General features: G+C 43.1%; 1 protein-coding gene across 6 annotated transcripts in view; it reads right to left on the bottom strand.

Moving 5' to 3' along the window:
- DPF3 (double PHD fingers 3) overlaps positions 1–15,540 on the bottom strand; it is a 289,293-nt gene that overhangs the window by 118,958 nt on the left and 154,795 nt on the right. For all 6 annotated transcript variants that reach the window (XM_077261917.1, XM_077261953.1, XM_077261926.1 and 3 more), the window contains exon 3: positions 14,248–14,355. In XM_077261917.1, the coding sequence (XP_077118032.1) occupies positions 14,248–14,355 (108 nt within the window). The remainder of the gene's footprint in view (positions 1–14,247; positions 14,356–15,540) is intronic.

Raw genomic sequence — 15,540 nt, 5'->3', positions numbered from 1 at the left:
TAGGTTCATAGTTTTAAAAAGTTTAATTTTTAACGTATGGTTCAAAGCTAACGCAGTAACCGATAACAAAGAGATGGTAACAGATTTGTCTAACGGGACTTGTTTACAGGAGTTACCGGGACTGCGACTTCAGGAGCGTTTGGAGGAGGTGGAATGTCCACATTCGATCTGGGATGTCCTGGGGACCTGATCCCGTTGATACGTTCGTCGGTAGCCCCGTCGACCTGGAGAGCCTACGGTAAGGCGTGGGAGGAGTGGTGTCTTCTGGCAGCAGACAAACCGGTGGGGTCTTCGGATGATGCTCGGATGCAGGTGACAATGGCATTTTTATCCAAAATGCATGCCACGGGGGTATCGGGTGCGGTGGCACGCAACCGGGTATCTGCTTTAGCTTTCCACTTCAAACTGCGAGGTTGGTCAGATTCCACTAAACATTTTCTAGTCAGTCAGCTACTGAAGGGCTGGCTCAGAGTTGATAAACACTGCGACAACAGGCGTCCCATCTCCTTCGAGTTATTAGCCAGCTTAGTTAAGACCACAGAATCGTCATGTGACTCTAAATATGAAGCTGCACTTACATCAGCGGCTTTCAGCCTGGCCTTTTTTGGGGCCATGCGTGTCAGCAACATTTTACCTACCGCCCTTAATAAGTCAGGTGGCCTGAGGCGAGAAGATATAGTAATTTGTGACAATGGTTTGAGGATCAGAATCTGCAAATCTAAAACTGATCAGGAGGGTAGGGGAACCTGGTTTCCAATATTTGCCATCAACAAGGATATTTGCCCATTAGCGTTAAGAAGTACATGTTGGTCAGAAAGGACGGTGCTCAATTTTTCATCCACGAGAATGGTCTCCCTTTATTGTCGGGTCAATTCTTAGCCATATTAAGACGCACATTGTTGTTGTTGGGAATGCCCGCAATAGAATTTGGTACTCACTCCTTTCGGATAGGAGCGGCTACTGAAGCTTCCAGGGCGGGTTTATTTGACTCAGAAATTCAAAGGGTGGGCAGATGGAAATCCCGCTGTTTTACGAGGTACATCAGGCCTGATTTAGTTTTATAAGGTTTATATAAAAAAAAAAAAAACACAGTAGCCTCGGGGCGTCAGTAGAGGACATACCTTGGGACGTACGGTAACTAACTGGCTGGCTAACTGTATACTTTATTTCCCAGATGGTTTACGAACCAGCGTCTGGATTGTGGGCAGAGCAGAATTGTGCCCTGGAGGGCGATCATTGGGCTTCACCGATATGGACGTGATCTGGCATGGTATGAGAGGTCTGATGTGGTCTCAAGTTCTTCCAGAGATAGTTTGCATCGCATGAGTGGCGTCATCTCCTGCTATTGTTGTTATTCATGCTGGAGGGAACGACTTGGCTTCGTCTCCGCTCGCTGAACTGCTTACGCTTATCAGATCGGACATGGACAAGTTTCCGAGCTTCTTTCCGGTGATGCGCTTAGTCTGGTCAGAAGTAATCCCGCGGCTGGTATGGCGGGGTGCCAGATAATTGAATGCTATGGAGAGATCCAGACGCACTCTGAATCAGCGGATATCACGCTTTGTCAGGTTTAAAAATGGCATAGTGGTGAGACACCATCGTCTGGAGGGAGACAATTCCTGTTTTCTTCTTCCAGACGGAGTTCATCTTAACGAGGCGGGTTTAGATATCTTCCTCAATGGCCTTCGTGAAGGTGTGGTTCAGGCGATTCATTCGTTGGGGGGGTCGTAGCTCATTGTCTTCGCTCCTCCTTGGCGGAAGGGTGGAGTTTGTTGGTGGTGAAGATACCTGCCCGGGAGACCGGAAGGCAGTTAATCTCCCTACACCCCATTTGTTGGCAGATATTGCCTGTTTTAAGCTGCGACCAAATAATTTAACCCAAAGTAAAAGATGGAAATTTTATGAGTATATTTCCCAATAAATGTTTACAGGTTTTAATAGTTGTCGTGGTGTCACTTAATGGGAGAAACGGTTTGTGGGTCGTAGCAGTCTTTGGGACACTGCGGCGTATGCCGCTGTCCCCTGACTGCTGCGCCCCCTCCCCCTGGTTTAAAAATGCGATCTCCCATTTATGTGAGGCCAATAGTATCATGGGGTTACTCCCCGCAGGGGGCGGGACTTGCCTCCTGTCTTGGCGCCGGGAAAAGCCGACGCCACATCCGGTTCCCTGTACCCGGACCTGTTTCCCGCCCTCCCTCCCCTTTTGTTATGTTTTTGTACAGTTGCAGCTGCGGAAGGGTGGAGTTTGTTGGTGGTGAAGATACCTGCCCGGGAGACCGGAAGGCAGTTAATCTCCCTACACCCCATTTGTTGGCAGATATTGCCTGTTTTAAGCTGCGACCAAATAATTTAACCCAAAGTAAAAGATGGAAATTTTATGAGTATATTTCCCAATAAACGTTTACAGGTTTTAATAGTTGTCGTGCTGTCACTTAATGGGAGAAACGGTTTGTGGGTCGTAGCAGTCTAACTAAACACGCCTCAGCCCGATTTTGTGCTTTGTATCAATCTGAACAAAGGGTGCCATTAATTGTGTTCTGGTATTGGTTTTAGTTTGATTTGTTTTTTTCCCGTCAGGCTTTTAATGTTTTTGTCTTTGCCTTGTGGTTTCTGCACCATACATCTTAGTTTATAACATATGCAGGCAGTTTCACTTAACGCTTTTTTTCATGAGATATTGTACAAGGTCTATTTAATAATCTTGGGTGCCAGTAATGTTCACCACAACTTTAAAGTAAAGGGGTTGTTCACTCCAGATAACATTTTCGGCAAGCCCTGCAGCTTGACAAATCCTAACAGTGTGTAATGTACACATACAGTAGTTAGGGAGCAGTCAAATGACCATTAAAATTGGACTGAGATCGAACCGCAGTGCTTGGTCTGGCCGGTGGCTTTACCGACCCGAGTGTGAAAACTGCATAGAAATACATGAAGCTGTCACGCTTGGGTCGGGAAAGCGACTGGCCAATCCATGCATTGAAGTCTGATTTATATGGCCGACTGACTGCGCGCCTATCGCAACTCTACAAATTGCATACTGGCTGTCACGTGATGGCCATGTGAGGAGTAGAGTCTCTGCAGCTTCTCTTAAAAGAACAAAAGGAGAATCTGCTGAGACGGTAGTTGGCACATAACTGCAGCCTGTGCGATTAGGATTCAGCTCGGTTTGCCAGTATGTCATTACGTGACCTCGATTATGCAATTTGCATAGTTGCTGTTATGTGCCAACTAGATTCTCAAACACTACTGTGTAGTTCTCTATTGAGCGAAGTGGCTGAGACTATAGTTGACAAGACCATAACTACGCAAATCACATACTAGCGGTCACGTAACAACCACTGGAACCAGCAAGCGAAGCCGAATCCTAATAGTGTGCACATTACACACTGATAGAATAGGGCAAGCTGCATGGCTAGCCAAAAATATCCTCAGGGTGGAAAAAGCCTTTAAGATTTGCATACTACCAATGCATAGACTGATCATACATAATTTCATTTTCTTTTAAAAAAAAAAAAAAGTAGCAGAGCTAAATCAACCTCTGTCCATGTTACTCAAACTAATTTTCAACCAATATTGGTGCAAGGCATAGCAATCTCTTGTAATAAGCTATGTGCCTGCGTCACCTGGACATTATCAGGACAAATTTCCAGTTACAAAGAGCTTCTGAGACATTAGAGCTGAATTATTTTGGTCACTATGGGGCCACTCCTTCACTTTTTACTTACACTAGTTTTTAGAAATGTCCTCAGGAGTAAGGCTATTACATCACTTTTTTTCATTGTACAATGATTAAAGGGGTTGTCTCTTCACAGGCATCTCCTTTAATCTTAGAGCCACTTTTAAAGATTGCACTCTGCCAGGTGATGATTCAGCCATCTATTCCACTTATTTTTCCTTCCGTAGCGGTTAGAAGCAAAAACATAGTAAGACACGGCGCCAAATCGGATCAATGGCTGCTAGAGTAAAAAGTCCACTCCTGGCTAGTCTTAAAGGACACAGAGAAAGCTTTAATGATAGAACCCCAGTATTTTAATTATGGGGTATATTCAGATATTACAATTGTTTGTATAGATTCTATACTACAATGCAAAATAAATAGTTTTTACAAAACCCCATTCACACAGCAGGAAACAATCTGCAGGGCATCTAGGATATGCCTTATTTGTCCCGAATTTGCCACTGATCTCACGGTTTGCAGGAAAAAATATATAAATATGCCCTCAGGGTTTGTATTATTACAGTTTGTTTCATTTAGATGTATCAGATAGCCTCACCTCCTGTATCGTCACTAAGCCTACCTGTTCGCACTAGAGCTTCTGGGGCCGTCGTGAGTTATGGCAGCTTTCTGGTGCGTTCCCTAGATCTTTCTTTTTTTTTTCTTTAATAGCAGTAATAACATAAATGGGACACAAATTATCTGTCATTTTGTGTGATATTTGTACCACTGCAAGCTGTGATGATTTGGATGACTCTACAAAGCTTTGATTTTATTTTTTTTTCTAAATTCTCTTCGTCTAGACAATGGTGAGATAGCATCCTTTTGTGATAAATGACAGAAATGTCAATTAGTATGGATGGAGAACATGTTATCTGTATGCATGCAGCACCACAGAAGGTACTGGAGAAAGGAGGAGAGCGCAGACACTTTTTTTTTTTTTTTCGGGAATTACACTTTCTGCTCCTGAGGCCACTAAGCTGAAAATTGCTATGGAAACAGACCCTGGCACACAACTGCCCCCAAGGAATCGCTGGCTCTAGCGATCACAGCTGCCAGTGTCAACACAAAAGGTTGGATGGCGTTTGCATCTTCATAGATATCCACACTGTCACTGAGCTATGTAAACAGCCATATAATATTTATATTTCCATATATAAACACTAAAAAAAGAATAAATGCCCGGACACAGTACAGATCTGCTGAGTGTAAACTTCTTGGAAAGCAACTACCTGCACAATATGTCATCTTATTTTGGACCACCTACGTTACCATTTATTATGAGGCGATTTGTACAGTTACAGCTTCAAGAATAAATATTTTATAAAAAAAAAAATGATGGCACACAACAATTCTTCTGTGTGGCACAATCTTTGGTGCAATGGTTATTCTGAAAACATGCACAGATCCCAAAAGCAAACACAATAACGGACTCCTGCGGCTGAAAAGTAAAAGATCCCAAAGGTTTATCAAAAAAGGAATGGGACCGAAAAAAAGGCGATACCATTTCTCATATGCAAGCAGATTCTCTACTAGAAAGTGTCCCGTTGATCGCACTTGTCTTGGGTATACATGTACGTACACATGTCATAGCCATCCAACTCGTTCAATGTCACCTAATGTCTCCCCAGTGTAAGGAAACAGACTTTAAAGACCCAGATTTAAATGTAGACTGTGGAGAAAGTGGGCAGCAGTGCAACCAGCAAATTAAAATGGATTTAGCATTGGCACTTTTTAATTTAAGCTGATCGCACAGATGGAACCAAACACTACTCATTAAGCCCATTAAGTACAGCCAGTAACACTGACGAGGACATAAATCATGCAGATAGCAGGCTGCTCTGATCATCTGGGCACAAACTACTTTTTTCTACCAGCTTAATGTACCTCTTAATATTATGACCGACTTTTGCATATGGCGTAGAAAAAAAACATAAAATTAGCGCATAGAGACCACGTAAAAATGTATACAAATCACTAAATATTAATGCATTCTGAATATACAACGCATGGCTCGATACTGCTGCTTACTGGGCTGGAACGGTTGTAGACACCATTATCCACATGGATAAAGAGATTCCCCACTCTGCCTTGCGCTAACACGGCGGGTGCGCGATGACGTCATATCATCGCGCACCTGCTGTGTGCCGGGCAGTGAAGCGGCAGCCCGCAAGACTGGAGCAAGGAGCAACGCGGGCAAGAGGGGAGGTGAGGAGTGTGTTTTGTTTTTTTTTTTAACTGGACTGTGGGGCCATTCTCGGGGGGGGGGGGGGGGCTGTGCTGTATACTACTACGTGGGCTGTATACTACTGTGTGCTGTATACTACTACGTGGGCTGTATACTACTGTGATGGCTGTATACTACTGCGTGGGTTGTATACTACTGTGTGGGCTGTATACTACTACGTGGGCTGTGTGCTGTATACTACTGTGATGGCTGTATACTACTGCGTGGGCTGTATACTACTGTATACTACTACGTGGGCTGTGTGTGCTGTATACTACTACGTGGGCTGTATACTACTATGTGGGCTGTGTGCTGTATACTACTGTGTGTGCTGTATACTACTACATGGGCTGTGTGCTGTATACTACTGTGATGGCTGTCTACTACTACGTGGGCTGTATACTACTGTTTGGGCTGTATACTACTACGTGGGCTGTATACTGTGTGGGCTGTATACTGTGTGGGCTGTATACTGTGTGGGCTGTATACTACTACGTGGGCTGTGTGGGCTGTATACTACTGTGTGGGCTGTATACTACTCTGTGGGCTGTATACTAACTACTACGTGTGCTGTGTGGGCTGTATACTACTACGTGGGCTGTATACTACTACGTGGGCTGTATACTACTATGTGGGCTGTGTGGGCTGTATACTACTATGTGGGCTGTGTGGGCTGTATACTACTACGTGGGCTGTGTGGGCTGTATACTACTACGTGGGCTGTATACTACTACGTGGGCTGTATACTACTATGTGGGCTGTATACTACTATGTGGGCTGTATACTACTGCGTGGGCTGTGTGTGCTGTATACTACTGTATGTGCTGTATACTACTGTGTGGGCTGTATACTACTTTGTGGGTTGTGTGTGCTGTATACTACTGTGTGGGCTGTGTGTGCTGTATACTACTGTATGGGCTGTGTGTGCTGTATACTACTGTGTGTGCTGTATACTACTGTGTGTGCTGTGTGTGCTGTATACTACTCTGTGGGCTGTGCTGTATACTACTACGTGGGCTGTGCTGTATACTACTCTGTGGGCTGTGCTATATACTATGCGGGTTGTGCTATATACTATGCGGGCTTTGCTATATACTATGTGGGTTGTGCTATATACTATGCGGGCTTTGCTATATACTATGGAGGGTATATTATAGTCTATGGGGAGGCCGTGTTATATACTATGGGGGGCTGCATTATATTCTATGGGGGGCTACATTATATATTATGGGGAGGTGGGCTGTATTATATTCTATGGGGGGCTGTATTAGATTTTATGAGGGATGATTGCATCATACTCTTTGATGGGGCTGCATTATATTCTATCGGGAGGTGGGCTGTATTATATTCTATTCAGGGCTATATTATATTCTGTGGGGGGCTGTATTATATTTATATTCTATGAGGGGTGATTGCATCATACTCTGAGGGGGCTGCATTAAACTATGAGGGGGGCTGCATTATTTTCTATGGGGGGTTACATTATACTCTGTGGGGTGGCTGCATTATACTTTGTGGGGTGGTGGCTGCATTATACTATATGTGGGCTGCATTATACTGCATCGAGGACTATGGGGAATACGTTATACTATATGAAGAACTATGGGGTGCATTATACTAGGGGAAGTGAACTGTACTACATGGATGACTATGGCGGGGCATTATACTATATGGAGCACTATGAGGAGTGTATTATACTATGTGGAGGACTGAGCAGTGTATTTTAATAAATGGAGGACTATAGGGAGTGTATTATACTATATGGAGCACAATGAAGAGTATATTATGCTATATGGAGGACTGAGCAGTGTATTTTAATATATCGAGGACTATAGGGAGTGTATTATACTATATGGAGGACTGTGGTGCACATTATAATATATGGAGGACTAAATGCTGCATATTCAGATTGTTTTTGCTGGAACAAAAATCATTGTTCTCAGCAGCACATCGCCCAGTGTAAACTGTAGATGTGCTGCTGATAACATGATACTGTATGGTGATCTGTTAGTGATCTATTAGTGATCGTTCTGTCCCATCATTGTTCCTCAGCTGGTGGAAAGAGGCCGGGAAATAAGCATTGAACAACTTCAGTCTGATCTCAGCGCATGTAAATATAACCGAAATACTTTTGTGTGATGTAAAGTATGTTAGCATTTGGGGCCCCATAATAAACTTTGCCTAGGGCCCCACTTTGCCTAAAACTGGCCCTGCCTACAAGTGTACAAAGATATTATGCAATCACCATGTGACAAGTGGGCCTGTGTAACTTCAAATGCCAGGGCTGAATTTTAGTCCCAGTCCGGCCCTGTCAATATCCATAGATTTCTCGGTTCTAACATTTCTATTTTTAATAATTTCACACTTCATTAAAACTTTCATCTTTTTCTTTTTCATTTATTCCAGCATGGACAGTAATCAAACTTTACAAATCACTATATTAAAGGGGTTTGTCCTATGAACAAAGTATATTTTAATCAACAGACATTGGAATAATAAGTTCCACTATTGGGTGTATTAAAAAAAAAATTCCTGTGCTGAGATAATCTTATAAATGTGTCCCTGCTATGTACTGTGTAATGGCTGTGTCTGACCGTGCAGGAACATGGTCTGATCATACCACAGCACCTGGGGAAGGTAGGATGCAATACGTTACAGCGACCTCTCCATTCAAATCCATATACATTAGTTGTAGAGTGACATTTTCCCCATCTTTCCTTATCTCCATGCAAAAAACATTATAACTATATGGACAAAAGTAATGGGGCACACTTCTTAAAGGGCCACTGTCACCCCCCTCCAGCCGTTATAAACTAAAAGAGCCACCTTGTGCAGCAGTAATGCTGCAGTCTAACAAGGTGGCTCTTTTAGTTTTTGATTCATTTATTACCTCAAAAAAGCGTTTTAAAAATTGGCCACACATACCAGATATTGTACCAGGAGGCGGTCCGAAGCGTCCTGTATGAAGCTGTACCCGCCCCCTGAGCGCTGTTATCTTCTGAAATCCGGCGCCTGCGCTGTGCGTGCCTGCCTGGGGCCTGCGCAGTGTTCATTGTCAGTGCGGCCACACTGTTGCTGAATCCCCCGCCCCGCACTGTTATTCATTATGCACAGTGCAGGGCTGGGGTTCCTGGGCATGCGCACTGCGCTGTTTAGACGCTCCCCAGCTCCGACGCTCCCCAGCTCCCCCGCCTTCCCAGGAACCCCAACCCCGCACTGTGCATAATGAATAACACAGTGCGGGGCGGGGATTCAGTAACAGTGTGGCCGCACTGACAATGAACACTGCGCAGGCCCCAGGCAGGCACGCACAGCGCAGTCGCCGGATTTCAGCAGATAACAGCGCTCAGGGGGCGGGTACCATCGCCCCTGAAGAGAAGAGTGACGGCAGTTGGGAGCTTCATACAGGACGCTTCGGACCGCCTCCTGGTACAATATCTGGTATTTGTGGCCAATTTTTAAAACGCTTTTTTGAGGTAATAAATGAATCAAAAACTAAAAGAGCCACCTTGTTAGACTGCAGCATTACTGCTGCACAAGGTGGCTCTTTTAGTTTATAACGGCTGGGGGGGGGGGTGACAGTGGCCCTTTAAACATTCAATTCAGGTGTTTAATTAGGCACCATAGAAACAGAATAAAATGAAAAGCCCCGCACCATGCAGCCTGCCTGTATAAGCATTTGTGAAGAATGGTTCATTCTAAAGAGCTCACTGAATTAAAGCTTGGTTTAATATTATTATACTATTGTTGCAACAAGTCAGTTTGTGAAACTTCTTCCCTACTAAACAATCCACAATGCATATCGTTGTGGATTACAGATAATTTAGAGATAAAAAAAAAATCTATAAATTGGTGGAGAAAGGTTGAACTTGATGGACCTAGGTCTTTTTTCAACCTATGTAACTACCATATATACTCGAGTATAAGCCGAGATTTTCAGCTCATTATTTAGGCTGAAAGTGTCCCTCTCGGCTTATACTCGAGTCATTGTCCCAGGGGTCGATGGGGGAGCAGCAGCAGTGGCGGCTGTCACATCATACTCACCCCCTTCTGTCGCGATCTCTGCACTTCCCTGCTTCTCAGATGGTCTCCAGCGCTGGCAGCTCTTCCTGTGTTCAGTGGTCACGTGGTACTGCTCATTAAAGTAATGACTATGCACACGACTCCGCTCCCATAGGCGTGGAGCGCATATTCATTACTTTAATGAGTGGTACCATGTGACCGCTCAGCACTGGAAGAAGCTGCCGCCCGGGACAACAGAGAAGCAGGGAAGTGCAGAGACCGCGCCAGGAGGGTGAGTATGACGGGGGAGGGTGAGCCATGTGATATTCGCCTGTCCCCGTTCCACCGCTGGGCTGTGTCTTCCGCATCCCCTGGCTGTGACGTTCAGGTCAGAGGGTGCGAGGATGTGGTTAGTGCGCGCCCTCTACCTGAACAGTCACTGCAGAGAGACGGAAGACACAGCGGCGCCCAGCGGTGGAACGGGGACATGTGAATGTCACAAGTGCCAGGGGCCTAAGCCAGTGGCGACACCAGCACCTGGCCCCCATAGCGTGCCTGTGTCCCCGCCTGCGCAGGACACCGGCAACTGGCCCCCAGCGACGAGAGGTGAGTATGTCATTTTTATTTTTTTTTTCAATCGCAGCAACATATGGGGCATATTATTCCATGGAGCATCTTATGGGGCCATCAACCTTTATGGAGCATTATATGGGGCATATTATTTTATGGAGCATATTACGGGGCCATCAACCTTTATGGAGCATTATATGGGGCATATTATTCTATGGAGCATATTATGGGGCCATCATTAATCTTTTGTGCAGCATTATATGGGGCATATTTTAATATGGAGCATCTTATGGGGCCATTACTAACTTTTGTGCAGCATTATATGGGGCATATTTATTGTATGGAGCATCTTATGGGGCCCATCATGAACTTTATGGAGCATTATATGGGCGTATTTTGTATGGAGCATCTTATGGAGCTCATCATGAACTTTATGGAGCACTATATAGGGCGTATTTTGTATGGAGCATCTTATGGGGCCTCTAATGAACTGTATGGAGCATTATATGGGGCTCCGGATTCAAAATGGATATTCAAAAACATTTAACCTACTGATGTCTCAATTAATTTTACTTTTATTGGTATCTATTTTTATTTTTGAAATTTACCAGTAGCTGCTGCATTTTCCACCCTAGGTTTATACTTGAGTCAATAAGTTTTCCCAGTTTTTTGTGGCCAAATTAGGGGCCTCGGATTATACTCGGGTCGGCTTATACTCGAGTATATATGGTATATATATATAAATCTGAGGGTATTAAACACCGTTAGCACCCCTGGCCATCTTCCTTTTTTTGTTTTTGCTTTCTCCTCCACTTCTTCGAAGAGCCATAAATTTTCTATTTTTCCGTCAATATGGCCTTATGAGGGCTTTTGAGTGACACCATTGGTTTTACCATATAGTGTACTGGAAAATGGGAACAAAATTCCAAGTGTGTTGAAATTGCAAAAAAGTGCAATTAGACCTTTTTTTCTATTTGCGATTTAGCTGACCCGGCAATATGATTCTCCAGGTCGATATGCGTTCACAGATACAAAACATGTATTGTTTCTTTTTTATTTAAATGGTAAAAACATTTCAGACATTTGTAAGAACTTTTTTTTTTTTTTTAATATTTTTTTTTTTTAAATATCGTCACCATTTTCTGAGACCTGTAACATTTTCATTTTTCAGTATATGGTGCTGTGTGAAGGCTTAGTATTTGCACCCTTATCTGAAGTTACTGATACTATTTTGGGGTAGATCTGATGCTTTGATTGTCTCTTATTGCAATGCTGTGGCGGCCAAAAAAAACATAATTCTGGTCTTTTGACTTTATTTTTTCAATACGATGTTTACCAATCGATTAATTAATTTTATATTTTGATAGATTGGAATTTTACAAATTAAACGATACAAAATATGTGTTTTATTTTTTTGTTTTAAATAGTTTTATTTTTAATGGGGTTGATTTGAACTTTTATTTTTTTTTTATATTTTTTGCCACACTTTTTACTGTATTAAATAGTCATCTTAGGGGACTTGAAGCTGCGATCATCCAATTACTTGTGCTGTACATAGCAGTGCATCAGCACTGTATAGCTAAATTCACGATCTCCTTTGAACGCCGGCCACGGGCTGGCTTTCACAGGAGGATCGTAATGACCGGCATGGAAGTCTTTAGCAGACCCACATCTGTCATGACAAGCCATTGACGCCCCACGAGCAAGTCATGGGCGCAGAAATTGGAGCATGGAACGAGGTGAGCCCCTGTGGGCGAGTGTTATATGACGCTGTCAGAGATTGACAGTGGGATTTTAACAGGTTATCAGCCGCAGGTGGAGCTCCACTGCACTCAACTGTTAGAAGCACATGACGGCTGCTTAAATCAAAGATGCGGAAAGATGCGGGCTCAGCTTGCAAGCAAACATCAAAAGCAGGAACACGACATATGATGCAAGTTTAGGTCATATGTCGTGAAGAGGTTAATGAAAGGTAAATGTTTAGGAACCACAGACCGGGGTCACCAAGAGCTGAGATGCATACAAGTCAACAAAGCTCTTCCAACTTAATAACTGCAGAGGTCCAAACCTTCCCTGGCATTAACATCAGCACAAATAGTGTGTGCATTAAGCTTTATGACATGGGTTTCCATGACTGAGCAGATGCATGCAAGCAACATATCACCAAACAAAATACCATTCATCGGATGCAGTGGTGTAAAGTCGTTGTCCTCTGGAGCAGTGGAAACATGTTCTGTGCAGTGATGGATCACGCTTCTCTCTCCAGCATCTGTTGGACAAGTCTGGGTTTTTTGCAAATCAGGTTAATGTTACCCACCTGATGGAATTGTGCCAGCTGTAAACTTTGGTGGAAGAGTGATTATGCGATGGGGTTTGTTGTCAGTGTTTAGGCTAGACTGCATAGCTCCAGTAAAAGGAAATCTTACTGCTTCAACATACAAGACATTTTGGACAATAGTTTGCTTCCAGGTTTGTAGGAAAAGATTGTGGAAGGCTCATTTCTGCTGCAGCAGGACTGTACCTCAGAGCACAAAGAACAGTAGTCTATAAATGCATGGTTCTGAGGGTTTGGTGTGGAAGAACTTGACTGCAGCCCACCTTCGTCCAACACCTTTGGGATGAACAAGTATAGTGATGGCAAACTCGGCCTTCTTGTCCATCATCAGTGTCTGGATGAATTAGAAAAAATCCCATAGATATAATAGAAAATGCTGTAGAAAGCCTTCCTAGAAAAGTAGAAAAGTGGAAGCTGACTTATCTGCAAAGGGTGCACATTTCCATATCGATGCCTAAGGATTTAGAATTGGGATGTCATGAAATCTCCTGTTGGTGTCTGAATAGACTATGACTTGGGGTAAATGGCCTTAACTATGGCCAAAAGATCCAAGATCACGAGTGGAGACCATATGGAAAGTCCTGCTGAGGTGGTATCTAGTTTATACTTGACTAGATGTTCCTGAAAGCCTTTCAGAAGTCTGGTCATAGAGGAAGACTATGTAATACTTCTGGCTGAAATGCTCATTCATAGATTAAATATCCTCCTAGATTTTAGATCCTCGTAATACTTTCAGTCACTTCAGTCAATCTTACTAAATACCTTGAATAAACCTTGAATAAACTTTTATTAACGACCCATTCTCCGATAAAACTAAAAACACCGAGAAATGTATCTGCTCCATATTTCCTGCAGCCAAGAGCTGGAAAACATGTTCAATGCTCCTAGAATTAGTTAAAAATAAGTTAGCAAGGATAATGGTGAATGGAAAGCTGAGAAGTATCCTGACTGACTCCTGAACTAAAATTATGTAGTATGGAATCCATGGATGTTTCAGAAGTTTGTCTCATAATAACCAAGTTGTCCTTTTGCATAATATTTTTGTATAATATTATTTCCATTTCGTTTGTCTAACTTTCATTGTTATACGGGAACCTACATTATATAAAGGCAAGTACTATTTAAAACAAAAGATAAAAAACAGACATGGATTAGTGCTATATTTTAGCGTAGCAACTGGGAAAAAGGTCATTAAATCTATTTAAATAATTAGAACAGAGAGTCACATGACTGGTGCATTAAAAATGATGCCTCGTGTGAATGCTCCGTAAATGGTGATCTTCATTAAATGAAGAAATAATTGCTATAATCAGTTCGTGTGAACTGATTTATTAGACAGATGAAGACGGTTGTTAGGACACTAGACTGGGTAACAGACTGAGCGATATCATCACTCACCTGCTTTTATTTCCAGAAGCCTTAGCCGTGGGTCTTCAGTGTGATGCAAACGTCTCTTCTTCCTCCAACATCGAGCAGGATATGTGTACAACTGTCCTGGAGCCACCCCTGTGTACATGGACAAGTGCAATGACTTTACTTATTGCTTTATCTGAAATGGCATATTATTGTATTGTACCCCAAACAGGGGTTGATTGTTGGATGAGGTGGAGGCACAATGGGGCCACAACCCAAGGTGCCATTTGGATTACAATCAGACAATGCACACACGTTAATCTGTATACATTTTTATGTCAGGGTGCTTTGCAGCTGCTATGTGCAGTCTTACTCAAAGGGCGTGCAAATCGGACAGAGACCGGTCTCCCGACTAGAGTAGGACAGCTTCATAGAAATATATGAAGCAGATATGCTTGGGTCGGAAGACCCGCCGGCCAGTCAGTGCATTGCGGTCCGATTTGCACGGATGTCTGAACGCGCCCTTACAGTTGCTTTTTCAGTTACAGTTGGTAACACTAACAAAAACACTTACCAAAACATGCAACTTTCCTTATTTTGTCAACCTTGTAATTTAATTGAACTGGCATAGCCAATAAAATAATCCTCTAATTCTTCTGAGTATAGTAAAGTCAGATACTGACTTTTTATGTATCTCCTAGTAAAGCCATTACTGCCATAACAAGCTTGCGTCCTTACTCAGAATATACAGCTCTGGCAAAAATTAAGAGACCACCACCGTTGTGAACTCTATTTTTGGGCTCCCTCTAGTGGTCACAAGCGGTACTGTGTAGTGTTGTCTTTCTGCAGGTTGCAGCATCAGCTGGTTCGTTATCCTTGGTTGGTTTCCTATTTAGCCCACCTGGATACTCAGTTCCTTGCCTGCTATCAATGTATTCAGTGCTCTTCAGATTCCTTGTGTCTACCTTGCTCCCAGTCTCTCCAAGACAAGCTAAGTTTTTGTTTGATCATTTTTTGATTATCAGCGTTCATTATGTTTTTAGTCCAGCTCGCTAAAATGTGATTTCCTCGCTTGCTGGTTGCTCTAGGGGACTGAGTTTCTCCCTGGGGTTCTTGAAATCTCAGAGTGGATATTTTGTAAGGGTTTTTTACTGACCGCATAGATTCCCTTTTCTATTTTCTGCTATCTAGTATTAGTGGGCCTCATTTGCTGAATCTGCTTTCACCCCTGTGTATGTGCCTTCCTCTTACCTCACCGTTATTATTTGTTGGGGGCTTCTATATCTTTGGGGATTATTTCTCTGGAGGCAAGAGAGGTCTTTCTTTCTCTCTAGGGGT

The sequence above is a fragment of the Ranitomeya variabilis genome, chromosome 1 (assembly GCF_051348905.1).
Source record: "Ranitomeya variabilis isolate aRanVar5 chromosome 1, aRanVar5.hap1, whole genome shotgun sequence".
NCBI classification, from domain to species: domain Eukaryota; kingdom Metazoa; phylum Chordata; class Amphibia; order Anura; family Dendrobatidae; genus Ranitomeya; species Ranitomeya variabilis.
This window is presented reverse-complemented; position numbering and strand designations above follow the sequence as displayed.